This window comes from Dreissena polymorpha, chromosome 12, assembly GCF_020536995.1.
Source record: "Dreissena polymorpha isolate Duluth1 chromosome 12, UMN_Dpol_1.0, whole genome shotgun sequence".
NCBI lineage: Eukaryota > Metazoa > Mollusca > Bivalvia > Myida > Dreissenidae > Dreissena > Dreissena polymorpha.
Window position 1 is genome coordinate 24,643,366 of NC_068366.1, and position 21,301 is coordinate 24,664,666.

General features: G+C 33.5%; 2 protein-coding genes across 7 annotated transcripts in view; one reads left to right on the forward strand and one right to left on the reverse strand.

The window, feature by feature from the left end:
* LOC127852969 (uncharacterized) overlaps positions 1-8,971 on the forward strand; it is a 37,118-nt gene extending 28,147 nt beyond the window's left edge. Inside the window, exons 16-17 of the mRNA XM_052387067.1 lie at positions 3,209-3,357; positions 6,252-8,971. Coding sequence (XP_052243027.1) covers positions 3,209-3,357; positions 6,252-6,688 — 586 coding nt within the window. The 3' untranslated portion in view covers positions 6,689-8,971. The remainder of the gene's footprint in view (positions 1-3,208; positions 3,358-6,251) is intronic.
* Positions 8,972-11,491: 2,520 nt separating this feature from the next.
* LOC127852968 (paramyosin-like) overlaps positions 11,492-21,301 on the reverse strand; it is a 76,457-nt gene continuing 66,647 nt past the window's right edge. For 4 of the 6 annotated variants that reach the window (XM_052387062.1, XM_052387064.1, XM_052387061.1 and 1 more), the window contains 9 exons: positions 20,248-20,304; positions 19,745-19,915; positions 19,270-19,566; positions 15,729-18,338; positions 15,232-15,417; positions 14,918-15,116; positions 14,729-14,809; positions 14,446-14,544; positions 11,492-14,296 (listed from right to left, as the gene is read on the reverse strand). In XM_052387062.1, coding sequence (XP_052243022.1) covers positions 14,009-14,296; positions 14,446-14,544; positions 14,729-14,809; positions 14,918-15,116; positions 15,232-15,417; positions 15,729-18,338; positions 19,270-19,566; positions 19,745-19,915; positions 20,248-20,304 — 3,988 coding nt within the window. In that variant the 3' untranslated portion in view covers positions 11,492-14,008. Of the gene's footprint in view, positions 14,297-14,445; positions 14,545-14,728; positions 14,810-14,917; positions 15,117-15,231; positions 15,418-15,728; positions 18,339-19,269; positions 19,567-19,744; positions 19,916-20,044; positions 20,305-21,301 lie in introns of those variants that run through there. The other 2 variants (XM_052387065.1, XM_052387066.1) reach the window with 2 other exon arrangements.

The following is a 21,301-nucleotide window of genomic DNA, read 5'->3' on the forward strand; positions in this document are numbered from 1 at the left end:
GGGTTACAAGAGCAGATTATTTGATCAAAATTCAGCTTTATTGTGGAAATGCTTAAAGTTGTAGTTATAAATGCTTAACGTTGTAGTTCTTATTAAATACAGAAACTGTTGTTTTGTGATACAAAAACATCAACTTCAATATATAAAATATAAATATTTTTTTACTGTTCTACATTATATTGATTGCGTTTGATCAGCAGCTGTTAGGTAATGTAATTGTAAGAATATCACTGAACATATTAGCTGTTTTTTACCACAGTCTGCTGTGCATAAATCACTTATTCTTGTCATCAGATGATTCAATGTTAACAAAAATCATGTTGTTGACATAGTTCATGTACATGTGTGGGTGTGTCATTCACTAACCAGTTATTGTGTGGCTTTCAGTTAGCAAGCTTTTTATATGCAAGATGTAAAAAGAAAATATTATATCAAAAAGAGTTATATATACATATGGCTACATGTATTCACTAGAATTGTTTCCAACTGGGGCAGTCTATTGTATGATTGAAGAATTAAAAGTTGCATGACCGTATTGGATATGAGATGGACATGGTACTAATGTTGATAACCTTGTTAACTTTGATGCAAATTAGGAAAAGCAGGGATTATGGTGTCAAATGTTGGCTCTCTAGTTAAGAGCTATCAGGCTTTTTAGCTTGTGTTTTTTGTTATTTTAAAATGGATAACATTATATATTTATTTATTTTTCATTTTTAACTAATCTGTGCACTAAGTGCTCATGATGAGCTATTGTGGTCAGCCTGTGTCCGGTGTCTGTCATTGTGCATCATTTATCGTGTATCATGCATCAGCAACCTTTAGCTTGTTACCTCGCTTGAGTAACACGTTTTGTCCAATCTTGTTGTAACTTGGTCAGAATGTAATAATCTTGACAATATCTAGGCTTGTTTGAATCTTTGATTCACCTGCTTAAAAAAAAGAGGTAACCAGGTAAAAACCTTGTTATCACTCTAGATGCCTTACTAATGACTCTATTATAATGAAAAGGGTCGGAATATTTATCTTCATTTTATAGAGGCCAGTTCATATCTGGTCCAAAAGCTAGGTCACCAGCTTAATTAATATATAAACCTTGTTATCACTCTAGAAGCCACATTTATGACTCAATCTTGATAAAGCATGTTCTAATGTTTATGTTGACAATATCTGGGCTCTTTGAATCTGGTCACTTGTGTCCAACACCATTTCAAATCTTTGAAAACCTTAACTTCTTTAGAGGAAACATATATGAGTCAATCTGAATGTGTTTTCATACCTAGGCTGAGTTTGACTTTGCGTCAATGCCATAAAAAACGAGGTCACCTGGTTAAATTTTAGAAAAGAATTGTTACCGCTGTTGAAGCCGAATTTATCACTCAATCTTTATGTTATTTGGTCAGAATTTTTATCTTGATAATATGAATAATTAATTGTGGTCAAGCGGTGTGAAATCTAGAGCACCAGGTCAAGTCTTTAACAATTTTTCAATGAACTTGGGTGAGTGCTGAACAGCCATTATGACTATGTTGTTTTTTAACTAAATGTAAGGCTCTTTTATGCATTACAATTCAATGTGGTATTTTATAAATTTCACTTGTTATTTCTTTTCAACCACACTAGTTTCTTTATTTATTATGTTTATTACAATGTTGTTATACCGGTATTGTATTGATGGAAATATGTGCAGTAATATTAGTCAAAATTTATTTAATGCAGTTAAGGTAGAAACTCTAGAACAATAAATTAATATTTTACACCGATCTTTCATCTTTTCCACAACTTTAAATCACTATCCTGAAAGTTAATTTTTCAAGGAAAATAAGTGTTATTTGTGTGTTATTCACATTGGAAAGATGTTTCTGTTCCTGTGTGCTTTTTTCCCCCGCCAAATGCCGAGGGATGTAAAATTGGTCCTTTCTGTCCATCAGTCCATCTGTCTCAAGGTTATATCTCAGAAACTATATAAGATATCAACATGAAACTTCATAGGTGTATCAATAAGGAGAAGTGCCATGCACAAGAACCATAACCACTTTCTTTAACCCTTTCCCACTCAGAAGCAAAGTGAAAATGGCAATGTGCAAACAGCAAACAACCAGACGAGTCTGTGAGTAACACACAGTCTGTTCAGGTTTGATGCTGTTTGCTGCTCATCAGTATGTAAGGGTTGGAAGTGAAGCCTTTAAAATTTGAATTAGTAAAAAGGTCTTTAATTAAATACAACTTTCTGAGGGACTACAAATGCGTCAAAATACATATTTAAGTGGTAAAGGGTTAGTAAGAGTTATTGCCCTTTTTGGTGTATGATGAATTTTTTCAGGGCTATATCTCAGGTACCATGCAAGATTTCAACATGAAATTTCATGGGTGAATTGATATAAAGACAAGTGCCATACTGTAGAACCGTATCCCTTCACTTTCTTAAGTTATTGCCATTAGTTGTTTATGTATGATGGAACTTTTCAGGGCTATATTTCAGATATGATACAACATTTCAACATGAAACTTCATGGGTGTGCAAAATCAATGGGAAGATGTGCCATGCACAAGAACCATAACCCTGCACTTTCTTAACTAATTCATAAAAACAATTACCCTACACTTCATTATTACCTATTAATTGTGACCATACACTGAATAATTCTACTGTATCATGGGATTTGCACTGTTCCATAAACAATGTTTATTTGGCAGCGGCTGTCATTTCAATAAATTTGCTTGGTTGGGGAAAGCCATTGTTTCATAACTGCATTTATCCTGCGTGAATCTATCATAAATGTTTAGTTTATACATCAGATTTGCACAAAACCATATAATGACGATGTGATGACCTTGTTTTATTTCCCTTACACCTGTGATATAGTTGTGTCTGCTGAAATTGTCTTTCATGCCCCATTCTGTTAGCGCCAGTCTTGCACCCGGCCCCATCTCTCAACCAGCATGTGGTAAGGCTGTCTTATACCCGACCCAGCTACATAGCTTCTGTGGTGATTGAGGTTATGAAATTATGTTAACGACCAATCTCCCCCTACGTCTTCATGTAGTGTACTTGTCAGTGACTGTCATACTGTAAAGTGCAACTAGTACTGGGTAAACAAGCTGACTCTAGAAAAGTATATGTACGTCAACTGACAGCCTTGACAAAAATTCTGTAGAAAATTAAAAAACCCTTCTCCTCCTTACCCTGAGCGCTGTCTGTTTTCAGCGTTCACTCCCTGTCCCAGCCGGACGTGAGCCGGGTGGCAGGCGAGGTACACGAGCGGGTCCAGCAGCAGAAACAACAAAGGGCACTGCTCCTTGGCATCAACCAGGAGCTCGCAGAGCAGGTCAAACGCAAGTCCAGACAGTACGCAGGTATGCATTGTAAAAAAAGTCTTTATATCTATGTTTATTGTTATCTGATGTGGTTCTTTGTGATGAACTAGTATATTTATAAGTTATCTATTATTGAGTCAATTTTGTATAAAATTGTTTGTCAATCTATTTCCAAATAAATGTAAATAATATATTCTTCAATAATGTATTATAATAATGTTCTGATTTTAGATGAATTGCCTGGTATTTACTGCACTGACATTTCTTCAGTTTGTCATGTTTGTATTATTCTGTGGTATTCAACTGTTGTTCGTGTTTGTTCACATAAATACTTTTTGGCAGCACACATTTGCAATCAGGGTTACTTTAAAAACTTGAAGTCTTAACTTCCTCAGTTCTGATGTTGCAAGTTTTTACAGTGAGCGTTTCAAGTCTTGACCTTTTTAGACTTAAAATTTTAAGTATACATTTAAGGTTTGTTTAATGTCAGTCCTATATCAACATTTCCCTGTATTATGCCTATTTTGGCACTTCCATGGCTATTATTTAGGAAGTCTTGGAGTCAAACCTTGGAGCAAATTACACCCAAACGTCCTCAGTTGAATTTAGGACTCATTATACATTCATGTATACAGGAGTGATAATTAATTAATGTGTTTGAATGTGTATGTACCTCTATGACACATGTAATGTAAGTTAATGAATGAGATGCATATATTTAATTTTACTTTTATGATGTAAGTTATTTATGTTTCAAGATATGAATGTTGTACTGTAGGCAATGATACATGTCCATTGTGAAGTAAAAGTATGTACCATACTGACTTTAGCTAGGTAGATTTCTGCTAACTTGCTATATGGTTGTGTGTTTTCTTTTCTAGTCTTACATTTCATAGAATTTGAGTATTCATCTGCTAATCATCATCATCATAATCATCATAAAAAATTTCTTTATAATATCGAAAACTAATCATCATAAAAAATTTCTTTATAATATCGAAAACTTCATCCACACACTAAGAATATCTTATTAATTTATAACATCATCATAATTGTAATTATCAATATACATGTACACCCTCATATAAATAATTATTTTGGTTTAATACTGTTTTGGTTTGACACTATTTTTCTGCAAAATCATGAGATTCATTTGATGCAGTTTTGTTGCTTAAACCTGTTGGGGTTTTACTGTTTAAGACAATAAAATAATCATTTTATTAGTTTGCCTTGAGGTGATTGGCACGGAAAGGTAACTATAGTGTTGCCGGTTGTTGAATCTTGTGATACTTAATTACTGGGTGTATAACAGCTAATGGCACCTTCATTTTGTGGAGTTTGATTTGGCCACTGAATAAGAATTTACTTCATCTAATGATGAAATAGTGTTTAATGCACATTATCAGTGAACACTAAGAAGTGTGTTATGGTTTTGAAACTAAACCTAATTTCTAGTAACAACAATCAAATTTTTATGTCCCCCACTATAGTAGTGGGGGACATATTGTTTTTGCCCTGTCTGTCTGTTGGTCTGTTGGTCCGTTGGTCTGTCTGTCTGTTTGCGCCAACTTTAACATTTTGCAATAACTTTTGCTTCATTGAAGATAGCAACTTCATATTTGGCATGCATGTGTATCTCATGAAGCTGCACATTTTGAGTGGTAAAAGGTCAAGGTCAAGGTCATCCTTCAAGGTCAGAGGTCAAATATATTTGGCCAAAATCGCTCATTTTATGAATACTTTTGCAATATTGAAGATAGCAACTTGATATTTGGCATGCATGTGTATCTCATGGAGCTGCACATTTTGAGTGGTGAAAGGTCAAGGTCAACCTTCAAGGTAAGAGGTCAAATATATGTGGCCCAAATCGCTTATTTTATAAATACTTTTGCAAAATTGAAGATAGCAACTTGATATTTGGCATGGATGTGCATCTCATGGAGCTGCACATTTTGAGTGGTGAAAGGTCAAGGTCAAGGTCATCCTTCAAGGTCAGAGCTCAAATATATGTGGCCGAAATCGCTTATTTTATGAATACTTTTGCAATATTGAAGATAGCAACTTGATATTTGGCATGCATGTGTATCTCATAGAGCTGCACATTTTGATTGGTGAAAGGTCAAGGTCAAGGTCATCCTTCACAAGGTCAAGGTCATCCTACAAGGTCAAACGTCATATAGGGGGACATTGTGTTTCACAAACAAATCTTGTTAAAATAATGATTTTGAAATGTTGTATGTATTTTCATATGCAATTAATTACTGGTGTATACAAATATCTTTCAATTGTTTTTGTGTCACCTTAATTAAAATGTGAACTCTTGCTCTTCTGTTTCAAATATATTAACACAATTCTTCGTACCATTCTCTTTTCTAGATTGCTGTGTTAGTTGAATTAAAAATTTCAACAAATGTTTTCACAGAATTTTTCATTTTAACTCCTTTACTATATTTGTGAATTCATATCGCTTAAATGGCTTAAAACTATGATTCTTACCTTTTTTGGTAAGACTAAATATGTAGTGTTTTTGCATGTTGTATTTTAAAGATATTCTGTATTATCAATTGTTTATAAAAAAAACATACAAACTTTAATCCTCTTTGGAAGTAAATTAATTCAGTACAGCAACAGTATAATATTTCTCAATTGATAATGTGCTATTGAGCTTAAAGCCAGCTAGGTTTTTAGTTTATTCAGAATGATACATAATGATTTACAATGTTTGAAGATTTATTCAAGATTCTAAGACAATAGTTACAAACTTTGATAGTTCAAAGTAACTAACAGTTACATAACTATGGTTATAATCCAACATAATCATCAGTACAGTACTAATCTTTGCTAGTTATTTAAACAGAAACAGATACATTGACAGATTAGAATGCATAATTGTTAATTCTGTGTGAATATAAGTTCTGAATGACTAATTTCAGCTGAGAGAAGGAAGACATGGTCTGGCTCAAATAACAAACCAGAAGAGGACGTTAGTGCTAATCATGCAGAGACTGATGATGAACAACATGGTGGAGATAGCAACAACAACTCTTTCCTGTCTTCTGACACTGGCAAATATACAAGCCCAAAGAACAGCAATGACCTCCAAGATAGATACAACCCTAGGAATTACCAACAAGAAAAAGGTTACACACAAGCTGGGCGGTATCAAGGGGACGAAGACTTTTCAGTGGATGATGAACAATACAGTGGCCAGTACAGTGAGGACTCTTATTCTAAAGGAGACAATTCTTATTTAAGAGGCAAAGCTTATTTCAAGGGGGATAACTCATACACAATGGGAGGGAATTCCAGTGGGTATCCAGATATGTACAATTCTACCTCATATTCTGAACAGCCAAACTTCAAAATTTAACAGCTATTTGTGGAAATTTTTTATTTTAATTATGCAATTTCATATGTTTTGATTGGGATTTTATTGTTGATTATAAAATATTATACTGTTTTTGTAAAATATGCATTTTATTATGAAAATGTGCTTCCAGAAAAGGAAATTTCTTTAAGAAGAAATTGGATACACTTTTATAATATCTTAGTCAGGTTGGCATGTAAAAAAAAAAATTCATTTAAGAGTTAAAAGTAAGTCACAATTAGTTGTGCTTAGACTGACATTATAACTGTACACAATTTTACATGAATGCATTGCTAGCTGTGTGATGTTTTAATTTTAGTTCTTTAATATCATATAATATAGTTGACTCGAAAATTCTAGAAAGTAGCCTTCGTTAATATGGTGGGTAAATGTAATTAATATTTGTATTCATATAAAGAAACATAATCTTTTGTAAATGAAATGTGTCTTGCAAAATTTGACCTGCATCATGCAAAATTGGGTCTTACTACATGTGTGACCAGAGAATCTCCAGCCCAGACCAGTCAGGAGCAAACCTGTACGCTTATGAGACCACGTTCATGACTATACCTGACAGCGTAGCTCCTCACCAGACTGGGCAATTCAGCAGAATGATCTGTAGCTAGGCTTGGCACATATGACATGGCTTATTTTGGTCATGACACATTTGGTTTTGTTATTGCAGTATGATGCTGAATTAAGTGTATACTTTTTTGCTTTTTGTCAATGCATTCCATAGTTGTATACCAGTATTTTCAAAATATTTTCTATTTTATAACCTTGCAATATTTCCCTTTTAATATTTGTTTACGAACAGTAGGAAATGCTGACTAATATAATAGCTATAGTTTTGTGAGTCTTTTATAATTTATTAGATGCAAAGTAAAGTGTACATGCTATCAACATGATATTTCTTTTAATAAATAACTGTTATTATATTTAAGTTCAATATATATTTCTGTGTTATTGTTATATACTTGTTTTATTACATTGAAATCAAAAGCAAAACGTACAGATATTTTTTAAGAACTCACTTTTAATATTATAATAATGCATTATAGTTATTATTTGTATGATTATCGAGGGTTAAACAAGAAAACTTTGTATGTAATACGGGAAGGCTCTGAAGGTACATGTATTTCACACTCAACTGTCAAATTATCCAGATAATGTATTCCCAATCCATCTGTGTTTGTTATTGGGTGATGTGGTTTGAACATAGTGCAATACATGGCTAGCAATACAATGTGTGGGATCTAGCTTATTGGTCAGTTTTCACAAACATATCTTGTACATGACAACGATTGTAAAAATGTTTTGCTACTGTCCATTCACGTATCTAACTAACCAACACAAATCATTTGCTTATAAGAGTTTCTTCATTACTCTATTTCAATTTTAATTGTTACATTTTAATAAGAATTATAAACTTGTCTGTTTTGTTTTTATAATCTTTAAAAAAATATTGTTATTGTTTTTTTTAAAGATGTTGGGCTTATTTAGAAAAATGTCACGTAAACATGTCGGGGGAAACAATGTATAATTCATAAGAAGCTAAGCAAATGCATACACATGCCTATTTTTCTAATTAGTTTATGACATAATATCATTGTTAGTAGTTGCTACGGTTGAATTAATGCTGGTCCTGTAGACTCACAGAATCTGACTGATGGATCTGTTAAATAATATTTGTTCTTCATTTTAAATGAAAGTTGTAAAAAGTGTTTATTATTTCATCCTCTAAATCATCATTTTATACCACCATCATAAAATAAACATCTTCATTTTTTCATCATCATCATGAACAGACTAGTTAGTGTTTTTGTATCTATGTTTCAAACAGCTGCGATGCGTTGAACAAAAGCATGATCATCATCATGAGCAGGGGAATCATTGATTACACCAACAACAGCATCTTGACATCAGCATCATTTTTTGAGATATCATCTATATATAGCCATTTCTTTTTGTAGTAGACATACCTGTAGGTGGATTACTGGAAGTTGTGCATTTTTTACATCTTTTAAGTATTTAATATATCTATGCAAGCTGTGTGATTATTAACATTTAAGGTTATGATATTATTACATTTATATTTAGATTGTAATGTAACTTGTTTGTATCATTCAAAGTATATTTACATATGATTTTATTAATAAAATTTATGTCAATATTGATTTTGTACAATGTTTTATGTGGATATATAATTTTTTTTCGACATGTACATCATTTGACTGGTACGCATGTATTCATCTGTATCTTGATCAAATACAAGACATAAACTTACTTTTGACTTGAGTTGTTACGTGAAATGTAAATGGTCATTCTCTGAACAATGCTGCTAGCACTCCTGAAACAGTTGTTATTACATCTGTTTGTGTGCAACATGTGTTTAACAAATCACAACAGGTACTTTTTCCAATACCACAATGTCTTTTTTGCACAAAATACAGTTACATACAACGTTTAATCCAAGAATGAAATAACTACAAAATGTCTACACCAAAGCGCTGATGGCCTAAGGTTGTGTGCTGTGTTAACAAAGTGTACTGTAGCAACGCATTTTGCTGTTTACACAATTGTGGTGGTCACAACAGAAGTAGTTTGCCCTTTTGACAACACCACAGTGTTTAAGTGGTAAATTTACAGCGTAACACAGCCTATATTTTGGTTGTGCCCAGTAAATCCTCATTGAGACAATTTAACAATCATGACCAGCATCGACGTCATCATCATCATTGTCATTGTCATAATTCGACTTCATTATATATCATTATAAAAATAATCATCTTCATTTTTATTATCACAATACAATTCATCATCATCATCATATCTTCATCGTCATCACCATCACAATAACACAAGCCAATTGGAGCTTTTTCAGATTATTATGCCCCTCTTCGAAGAAGAAGTGGCATATTGTTTTGCTTGATGTCGGTCATTCTGTCTGTTGGTAGACCAGCATGAATGTCGGTAGACCAGTTCGTTTCCGATCCATGACTTGTCAACGAATTGATTGCTTGGCTTGATACTTCACATGTGCCTTGGACAGTAGATGACCCCTATTGAAATTAAGGTCAAAGGTCAAGGTCACTATCACACTTAGTGTGAAAATCATTTCGGATCAATAACTCGTCAACAAATTGACCGATTGGCTTGATACTTCACATGTGAATTTGCCTTGGACAGTAGATGGCCCCTATTTAAATTGGGGTCACTAGGTCAAAGGTCATGGTCACTATCACACTAAGTGTTAAAATCATTTTCAATCAATAACTCATCAACCAATAAACAAATTGGCTTGATACTTGATATGTGCAATCAGCCTTGGACAGTAGATGACCCCTATTGAAATTGGGGTCACTAGGTCAAAGGTCAATGTCACTATCACACTAAGTGTGAAATTCGTTTCCAATAAATCAGCAAATTTACTGATTTACTTGATACTTCACATGTGCATTGGCCTTTGGCATTTGATGACACCTATTGATGTCATCTAGGTGACTGTCACTAGTGTGAAAATCACTAGGTGACGGTCACTAGTGTGAAAATCGTTTCTGATCAATAACTCGTCAAACAATCGACGGATTGGTTCGATACTTCCCATGTGCATTGGCCTTGGACAGTAGATGAACCGCATTGACATTGGGGTCACTAGGTCAAAGGTCAAGGTCACTATCATACTAAGTGTGAAAATCGTTTCCGATCAATAACTTGTCAACGAATTGACAGATTGGCTGGATACTTCATATGTGTATTGGCCTTGGGCAGTAGATGACCCCTATCGAAATTGGGGTCACTAGATCCAAGGTCAAGGGCCCTGTCACAATAACTGTTAAAATTGTCTCCGATCAATAACTCATCAAGGAATTGACCAATTGGCTTGATACTTCACATGTGCATTGGCCTTGGGACAGTTGATGACCCCTATTGAAATTCGGATCACTAGTTCAAAGACATGTTTGGGGGGGGGGGGGCATATTTCTTCGACCGCGGAACACTTTTTTATATTGGTCAATACTCATTCGTTTTGATGTGGATATATCTGGAATGAAATATTAGTTAAATGCTCATAATGATCATACCATGATGACGTGTATTTCGTGTTTCATATGCTCATAATGGTCATACCATGATGACGTGTATTTCGTGTTTTATATGCTCATAATGGTCATACCATGATACTTAAACGATTACAGTGAAGATGATTATGACCATACAATAATAGTTATACCGGTTATAATAATGAAGACCATGGAGTACTTGCGGTTATGGCATTTAAATGTTGCTGTTGATGATGCTAATTAAAATAAGGAAGTGTTCCCTTTGTTGTTGCTGTTGATGATGATGGTGTTTTGCAGCTGACTGGGATGATGTTGGGGAGAGTAATAAGAAAATGCCTCAGTGACTTAAAATGAAGACAAGAAAGATATTTAAATTACTTCTGATCTACATGTACTCACAAAAATATAGGTAGATATACAGTTCAGTTTGTGAATAAAAAGCAAATAATCTCAGATATAATTCAATTTGTCTGCTCAACCGTAGTGCACTAAGAGGGTCTGTTTCTGATCAGGGACCTAAACACATTTGTAAAGGTTCCTGTTTTGACGTACTCATTCTTTACATTTATTCTTTTTCATCATATTCTTAATGATTCAGAAGTTGGCTAATCGAACATTTATAATAAAACGCTATATTCATGAGAAAGTAAGTTTCACAATAGAATAAAAATACACATATTTTAGAAAAGTATATTTTTTACAACTCTGTTACAAATACTTTTTGTACAAAATCACAAAGATAATTATTTTCTTTATTTATTTGTCATAAAGACCTGTGCATTTTATAGGTCTTTGTTTGTCATAATACAAGAAATGTATACATTAACTCTTTGTATACATACACAAAGTTGTTAAAACATACAGAAAGTTTGTTTAATTCTCTCAATATCTTTATTAATATGTAATCTATATTCACTCCAGTTATCAGGCAATCGGGTTGTTCTATTTTAGATGTGGAAATTTACCCATTTATGCCTATTGGATTCTCCCATCCTTCTAAATTGGATTTATTTATTTCCAAAATTAGGGATGTCTAGCATATTTACTTCTATATTTAGAATATTTCTTACAGAAATTCCTTTAAGCGAACAGCACAGACCCTGATGAGACACCGCATTATGGTGTTTGCCAAGGCCTTTTTTCTAGACGCTAATCATAAATGTGTTAAGCTAGGTCAACTGTTTACACGATGTCACTCCCATGAAAAGATGAACATAACAACTGCATAACAGTATACCACACATCTTTAATTCAAGTCGGAAATGGGTTAAACCTGTAAAACTATAGTATATAATTACGTGCACAATTATCAATTGATCTATAAGATGGCATATAATTTGTCTTCTGAATGGAATAATCTGTTGATTAAACATTTTATGATTTTGATAAAAAAAGAATCATACGCTCAACCGTTTTCATGTAGTATCTGTCGACTAGCATATTTAACGAGCTTAAACTAAATTAAAAATCTAAAAACAAAAATGGTTCACAAAATTACTAATTCATTAAGGTTAACCTCGAGGCAAATAATATATGTGTATGATGAAACAATATCAGAAACATGTGTTATCAAGCTAAAGTTTAATATAAAAACATATGTAACTTGATTTTCCTTAGCCAAAGATGCATATTTATATAGTAAAAACTACCATCGATCAAACTTATGTACAATTTGCCAAATTTTCTTAGCTCCAAAACCTAAATGTTCACACTCTTTTTGACAGTATTTCCTACTTATATTTTTTTTTAAACATTCATCCATTATGGTCTGAGATAGGTGTGGTTGCAGTGTAAATGGAAGTCTCATTATTGTATCGATTTTTTTTTCTTGGGACACTTTGATCTACGTAGTAACAACGGTGACCTCTTTTATGGACCAATGTTTGTTTCCCTTAGAGAATCATAGTTGATATAGATTTGATTTTAAAATGATTTTAATGGTTCAGCTTGGTTTGTAACCTCAGATTACAGCGATTTTTATAAACATGTATAGAATTCCACGAATAACATTTTTTGAATGGTTTAATTGTGTAACTTCAAATTGAAATTACCGTAATGACCATTGATGCGAATGAAATATCAAGGAATTATGTAGATTTTTTAAAGAAAAAATAATCAAACATATGAAGTATTGCATTATAAGTGCGATTGAGTGTCCTGCTCTAGAATTAAAATCACTTGATATTTAAAAAGGTTAAAGCAACCTTTACAATCTGGTTGCATAAACCTATCGGTTCCAATAAAATGAGATTCAGTTGGTTTTACTCAAGATTAAATACACGTAATATTGTCGAAAATAATATTATAATGTATAACTATGAGGTGTTAACAGAATAAATGTTGAGATTATCAAATACATGTTTCTATGGTAACCATGTAAACACTAGGCAAATATCTAATGAAATGTTACCGACAAAAGCTTGTAGAACGTGTCTACATTCGTGAATATCAAACCTCCACCACTTGCTAAGGTACAAATCTACCTGGTACAATGTTTGGGGAATAATTACGATAACATATGCACGATTTAAATTAATGACATGAGAAAAATGTACATAAACAATGAATCATTACTATTAGACAGTTTAACGTGTACAAACGGTAAAAGTCCAAGCAGCCTCACCAATGTACAAAAACTAAAACCCTTTAATGTCCGACAGATCACTGACCATTGTAAACTTCGCGAAATTAAAAACATAAAAAATCTACACACAATCTGCTTCAAACAGGTCGACAGTATAGAAAAGATCTATTGATAGATTTTTGATTGTAGGAAAGATAGAAAGATATAACTATTCTCCTTAACAAACTTACAATACTTTTTTTATCGAAAATGAAAATAAGTATTGAAATATGCTTACATTTTAAACAAATTTAAAACTAAATTTTGTACAGGATAGTTTGTTCAACAGTTAACACTTTAAATTAGTAAAGTACACCAATCGAAGAAATGGATCTTAACTAATAAATATCTAATTGAACATTATTGCATAGTTAACAACACAAAAATTTAACATGAGTTATGTTTACAGTTAAAAAAGATTATTTCACGAATTTTATCATTTTGGTTACTACAATTTAAACGTTAATTGCGATACAAAATGCATACACCATATATTTTAAACACCATTTACAATTGCGCACTGTAAACCTACGCATGATTACAAAAATAATGCAATAAAATTCATTCAAGAACCAAGACGCACTTATAAACGGTCACAAAATATTTGTTATTATCCGTGCTTATTTCAGCGATCATTTATTTGTTACAACCCTGGGCCACCCCTTTGTACAGTACGGGTCCGCCCTCGTGCAGGAACATTGTTGGCCACACTGGAAAATCAACCAACGGACCTGCCTTGGTGTAAGACCGATATAATTCCGTGTTGAATTTCTCACCATGTTGTAGAAGGTGGTCAAATATAACAGGTGGATCCTGTATGCTCATCATCCAACACAACGTGAATGCCTCTCTCAAGAACGTCTCCACGCGCAGGGCGTCGCGTGCTGAGGCGGACGTTTGCTGTCGTAAACGCTGCATGTATGTCTGTAAAAACAATTTTAATTTGATTTGACGATTAGACGCGAAATCTTATATTCTTTTTTGAAATGCAATGGTTTAAAATGTTGCTTGTTCTTGGTTTGACGACAACCTGGCTAGAAATACTATGGAATCATACATAAAATACTAGATACCTCTACAAGATGCTTTCCAGCTTGTTCTGACATAGTTTTTCGACTATCCTTTAGCTGTTTATTTATGACATCTGGGACGTCTTGTACCCGCGATGATGACTGAAAAGAAGATTAAAAAAAACAATATCAGGTTATTTTGCTCAGTGTGATTTATAAGATACGTCTTTTATGAAAAAAATATTTTGGTAAGTTTTCAAAAAAAAATACTGAATTGTATACGCGTCTTAAACACTTCAGCAAGTAATGTGCCAAGTATACTTTGAAAAAAAAAACACACTCTCACCGAATTAGTTTTAAGGGTTAGAACATTCCGTAGATTGATCATTTGTCCGTCTGCTTCATGCCTGCAGTAGGATGCTGCCTCCTGCAAAAACATGTACGGACGAAATGTAGACGTACTGTTTTGGCTTATTTTCAGCATACGCATTCCTTATCACATTTAAAGAAATACAATACATTTTTTTTTACTTACCGTCAATATGACTGTAAGCATTGCAATAGTTTTCTGCTCATCATTGTATATTGCATTAAGATCTTCAAAAGCATCCGTCCATTCGTTGTCGTACAGCTCGGAGTATCGTTCCGCTAGTTTTGTTGGACGATTCTTATCACTTAGATCTGTGATGTTTGGATTGTTGTCAGTAAGCCTTTGTCCCATCAGTTTACTCAGTCTGAGAAATTTCATACAGTTGACAAACAATCGAAATACGGATAAAGCATAAATGCAACAACAATAAAATATGATGAAAGGAACGTTTCTCTAAGGAAATGGAACAGCGTTCAAACCTTGTTTTAGTTTCCTCCAATTCGTTGTGACTTTCCTTTAATTTGAAACGTAACTGGTCTATCTCAGCGGCAAATTGTTTTTCTTTTGATCTGAATTGATTTACTTGACGTAACAATGTGTCATCTTCCGCGTTTTTAATTTGGGTCTTGACTGAAGCATCGTTGTTTTTAACTGACTCCAACAATCTACAACATATCGCATAGTCCGATGTATCACGCCGTGATTATGCTCTTTTAAATTGTTTAGTATCAGTTAACCGACAATAACTACAAGAGTAAATTACGATCGGATGACTATGGTTAGTGCCTTTATTGTTTGCCATGTATTTTTAATTTTATATTATAACACAATTTAAATGGTTTAAACATGTCAAAATTCTCAATAAATATAAAATTCCATGTTTACGTCATAAAACAACTTTTAATATGTACAATACACCTGCCATAGGCATAGCCCATCTAAATACATACATAAATAAAGAACTTAGTTTACATACTTCGATTTTGTTTGAAGAAGCTCCTGTTTCAGGTTTTGTGTTTCTTTAATCAAATATTGAAGTTGCTCCTTGGCTTGTTTCAGTTGATGCTCTTTTTCAGCTATTGTTTCTTCGAAAACTCTACGTTCTGAATCTTGATTTGTTCTCAATACGCTGAACTGTTCTAATTCACGACTTTGTTCTTTTAAACGTGTTTTCAAATTTATCTCATAAGCCTGTGCATTTTTTAGATGAGTGTTCAATTCTTGTTGCTTATGCTTATGGTCATCATTTATCTCTAAAATCGTTTTTTCTAACATTTCAATTTTCCCCTCTAATAATGTTTTGTTTTCAAGCGCCTTTTGTTCGCGTAAGTTTGCATCGGATGTTATTTTAATGCTATTTTGGTGTTGGATTTGAATTTGCCTCACTTCTTCTGTGTGTTTGCTTTGCTGTTCTTCAATTCGAATCAACACGTCGGATAGCTGCCTCTCTTTTGCGACTAAATTAATTTTAGCTTGGTTTATAACAGTTTCTAGTTGTTGTCGCAGGTTTTTATTTTCTTCAGAAGTTATGTCTACTCTGACTGTTAATGTTTTTATATGTTCTTGTAATATTGAGTTGTCTTTCGTCATCTTAAATATTTCTGCGTGTAATTGTTGTATTGACCGCTCGTTGTCACTTAAGGATTTTAAATGTTCCTGGTGTTTTCGATTTGTTGTTTCAAGTTCTTGTCGTGTTGCATGATAATTACTACTTATATTTTCCAATTGTTGAATTTTTCTTTCTGCATTGCTAATCTTAGCTAATAATTCATTTTCTTTAAAGGTAAAATCGGTTTGTAATTCACTACAATTCTGTCTTACTCTCATTAAAGCAGCATCTACGTCCTCTTGGAACTTGTTTTGAAAATATTCAAGATCCTTCTTATGTTTCATTTCTTCTTTTCTAGCCTCTGTTTCAAATTTCAACTTTTGTTTGTTGAGCTGTTCTTTGAGCATTTGTGATTCATTTTTCTGCTTTGACAATTCTATTAAAGTATTATTTAAATCATCGAATTTAATTTTAAGTTCCTTGTTCAGATCATCCACCTGCGTTCGCAATGTTGCGGTTTCCGCAGCGTCTTTTGACTGACACTTAAGTAAACGTTCTTGCAATTTTTGCATCTGCGCATTCGTTTCCTTTAGTTGTCTTTGTAATTGCGCTTCTCCTTCATCGGCTGATTCTTTTGCCTCTTGTAAGCGTAAAACATTTTTCTGTAAACTGTTGAGCAGTTCTTCACGCTCCGTGGCTTCATATTGCAGACGGAGAACCTGCTGTTGGGCACCCTTCAGGGAATTTTCAAATTCTTTTTTCTGAGCTTCGAGCAAATGGTTTTGTTGCATCTTTTCTTCAAGATTTGAATCATACGTCTGTTGATGGATGTCCTTCTCTTCAAGCATTTTTCTATAACTTTTTTCAACATTTCCCAAATATAGTTGCCTCTTTTTCACTTTATAAACGTTTGCTTCTGCTTGATTAAGTTTATCTAAAAGTTCCATTTGTTTACTTTCCATACTGTGTTGCACATGTGCTAGATTTTCTTTTATGCTAACTTCAGCATCGACCATGTTTTGTTTTAAATTTGTATACACGTGTTCAAGTTCTTCCTTAAACTTTCTGTGAAGTTGTGTTTGATTTAATTGATGAAGTTTCAACGATTCTGTTAATTCCGTAACTTGTTTGTTAAGAGTGTTTGAGTGCAACGTCATATTTGACAATTTTTCTGTAGTGATTTTTAATTCACTAGTTTTGTTGTCTAGCAGGTTTTGAAGTTCATTACACTTAGTGTCATAATTCGCATTTTTGTCATTGTCCTTAGACTGGAGGCTCATTAAACGTTGTTGAAGCTGAATAATATGTCCCTCGGCTTCTTGTAACTTTTGTGAAACATTTAAATGGCCTTTAAAGGTAGATTTCTTGTCGCTTTGTAAATTCGCTACGGTTTCCTCAAGTCTACTTATTTGTCGTGTTAAACGTTCAACTTGAGTACACGCTTCTTCTTGCACACGTTGTAATTCGTGTTTAGTATTGATGAGCTCAACATGACATTGTTTTCTTTGGGATTCGATATGTTCATTTCGCGTAATCACGCTTAGTTTTTCGTCAAGCAATATATTATTTTCTTCTAATAATTGACGTTCACGTTCTTCCGATTCAACGATGGCATCTCGCATACGTTTATTTTCATATTCCAAAGATTTTTCATGTTGCAGCTGTAGTCCAGGCATTTGCTCGAGTTTTTGGTTCATTTTTGCATTGTTAAAATTCAATTTCAAATCTTCTAGTTTATTTACGTTATCTGCTCTATATTTCTGCAGTTCACAGTTTTCATGCTCTAATGTTTGGTTGATCTGATTTAGTTCACGTATCTTGTTTTCTGCATCAAAAAGTTTATCACGCATTATTCGTGCATTTGCTTTTGAATTCTTAAGTCTATGAGACATTTTTTGCAGCTCCTCTGTTTTAGTTGTGTTTAATATTTCTAAATGACCAATGAGTTCCTTATAACTTTCTTTTCCGGAATGTGCGGTTTTACCTTTCTCGGTTGCCTTAGCCATCATTGAGCATGTACGACCCTTTGGCATTTCACTGAAAAAATAACAAGAAATAAAGATGCACAAGTCTGATTACATCGGCTTATCGTTATTGCTACAAGGATTGCATATCGGCATATATTATCAGGACATATGTTAAAAATAAGTCGTGCATACAAACATTAGGGCCAGATTAAATTGATATTGACCTTTGTTTCTAATAAAAATATAGCTTCATTATAGCTTAACATGGAAAGAATGTATTTACCATGCATAGGTCATGAGTCAAAAACAGCTTTTATAAAAGGACCAGATGAATTAGCTTAAGCCTATTTATTTTATCTCGATTGCATCGAAAGCCTAAGGCTTATATAAACACTCTCGAGCCCGTTTCCTGGTCCTAGAACCAGTACTTGGTGTGTTTGAGGGGGGGGGGATCTAAAGAACGCTCCCACGGTGGGGATAGAACCCATGTCGCTAGGCGGGCACTATATTCATTACACCACGGCGACCAAAAGAATTGCAAAGAAGCAATATGGAATTGTCCTTACGCTATAATAACTCAATCGACAACGATAAAGATTTACATAAATTCTATGTTTACCAGTGTGAGAGGATGCGAATACTAAATGTATGCAGCGGAAATCGTCGAAATCCACGTTAAGTCAATTATGTTATGTTTCCTGATTGACCGTTTTGAACAATTTCGTATTCATTAATGATTAATGAATCTTCTTATTTGTTTCTTTTTCAACTCTGCTCGGAATTAAACTGATGAAACAACGAGTTAGTAAAACTTACATGGCAGCCTATATTTACCACAATCTGCTTGTTGTGTTGTTATCACCGTTATCTAATCATAGTGTTGTTTTTCAAACCCCATTCGAAGATTTAGAAAGAAGAGGATATATGTTTTGCATTATGAACAACTATAATTGAAAATTAAAAAAGAAACGAGTAAGGAACTTATACGTATAAATACATACTTTTCCAGTATAGCGTTGTATTTCTTCGCACGTCGAGTCTCGCGTTCCTCGCATTTTAGTTTCCACTCTAAAAGCTCCTCATATGCAAGTTTATATTTTTTACTGCTCGCCTTTTCTCTGGACAACTCATCTTTAACTTTTTTAATTTCCATTTGATATTTTGAAATATTCGCCCTTTCTCCGGCCAACTCCTGTTTAACTTTATTAATTTTCAGTTGATATTCTGGACTGTTCCCTTTTTCCCAGGACAACTCCTTCGTTTTCGCATTTGGCGATTTGCTTATTCGAGGTGTTTTTCTGAAATAGTATTCTTTTCGTAATTTGTTAATAAAAATAAATACCAAATAAATAAAAGTAAATAAACACATACACAAATAGTATGATATATAAGCTCCCACTACTTGTTTAAGTTCTATTACTACTACTACTACTACTAAAAATAACAATAAATATGTAATTGAATTTAATAACTTACTTCGGACATGTGGCGTGTTCTTTTAGAAGAGAATTGTATTTAGCTCTTAAGTCAGATTCTCTGTTTTCTGCTTCTTCTCTTCTGTTTTTCTCTACGCGAGCCTCGTTTACATATCCTTGTTTGAATATTTTGCAATAACATTTTCCTTGTACACTTGTTTTCTTTTCCGCACTAAAATGAAGTTTCAGAGTCAAAACATCATGCATTGAATTTGTGAAAATTGTACTTGTACATGTTATTTTAATGTTCAGAATTTCGTCCAAGGGCAAAATTACTTAAATACACACTAAATGGGTAGAATTTGTTCAAGCCATTTCATGAACATGCGACGTATATCAATGTCTTTTTAACTTACTGTTCATTGTGTGTTCTTCTTGAATACATATAATACATATAAAAGGCCAGGCGTCATGTTATTAAACACGGTTAAATGGGACTCTTACAAATCGTGTTCGATAGTATATATACGTCTTCTAATAACAGAGAGAAAAATATTCACATACCTATAGGATTGCCGGTCACTGTCGTCTTTAAGATCGATTTTTGAGCGTGTTGGGGTCCTACAGGTTTATTATCATATTCAATTTATAAATTATACATGGCTCTTATAACATAATTAATCTTCACTTAAACATAATAGTAGAGTTGATCAAATACAAATAAATTTGATAGAAACAACTTACAAAAAGTCAGATATAAATGCTTAGTGGGTATGGAAGTCATGACGAAGTAATGCGAAATGACAAAGCTTCAGCGAACTACGCTATACTACTCACAATGATGACGTTAACATATAAACATAAAAATTACCCAAATCAACTGGTCTCAAATTATATTTGTTTTTAATCTCAGAATTCATACATTATACGTTATATTGTTGAACGTTACATTGCGCGCCAATTTTATTAGTCTTTTGTGTTCAGTCCATATCCATACGAACGTTGTAAGACCTTTGTAATCGTAGGGGAAACGGGAGATACCCTGTTCCAACGACATCTCCTTAACTTGTCCCGGATTCGGACTCGACACAATGACCCGGTTGCCGAGCACTTTTACACAAACGGCCGCAGCGTCGCGGACTTCCGGGTCATGGGACTAGAAAAATTTAATGGATCCGACGAGTACCGGAAGACCATTGAACAACTTTGGAAGCGCAAACTGAGGACGTTCAAACCATATGGACTGAATACAAAAGACTAATAAAATTGGCGCGCAATGTAACGTTCAACAATATAACGTCACTTCCGCTAAACATGATATGCTTGACAAATAAATGCCGCTAAAGAAGACCGAGAGGTCGAAAGCTACGGCAAATTTAATCAAAGCGTTTTATTTTTTATTAACGGCTAGAAGCGACTTTGACTATATACATATATTATATGCAAGTGTAGAATTCAGATTTTAAAAAGAAGTTGCCAATTTGGTCCCAATTAAATGATGTAGTTCTTTGAAGCATCTTTAACTATAACGCATATAATGTAAGATCAGTGCAATCTTGTATTGTATAACCTACCGCTTTTGATAAAGCAGTGGATTAAACTTTACAACAGGCTTGAT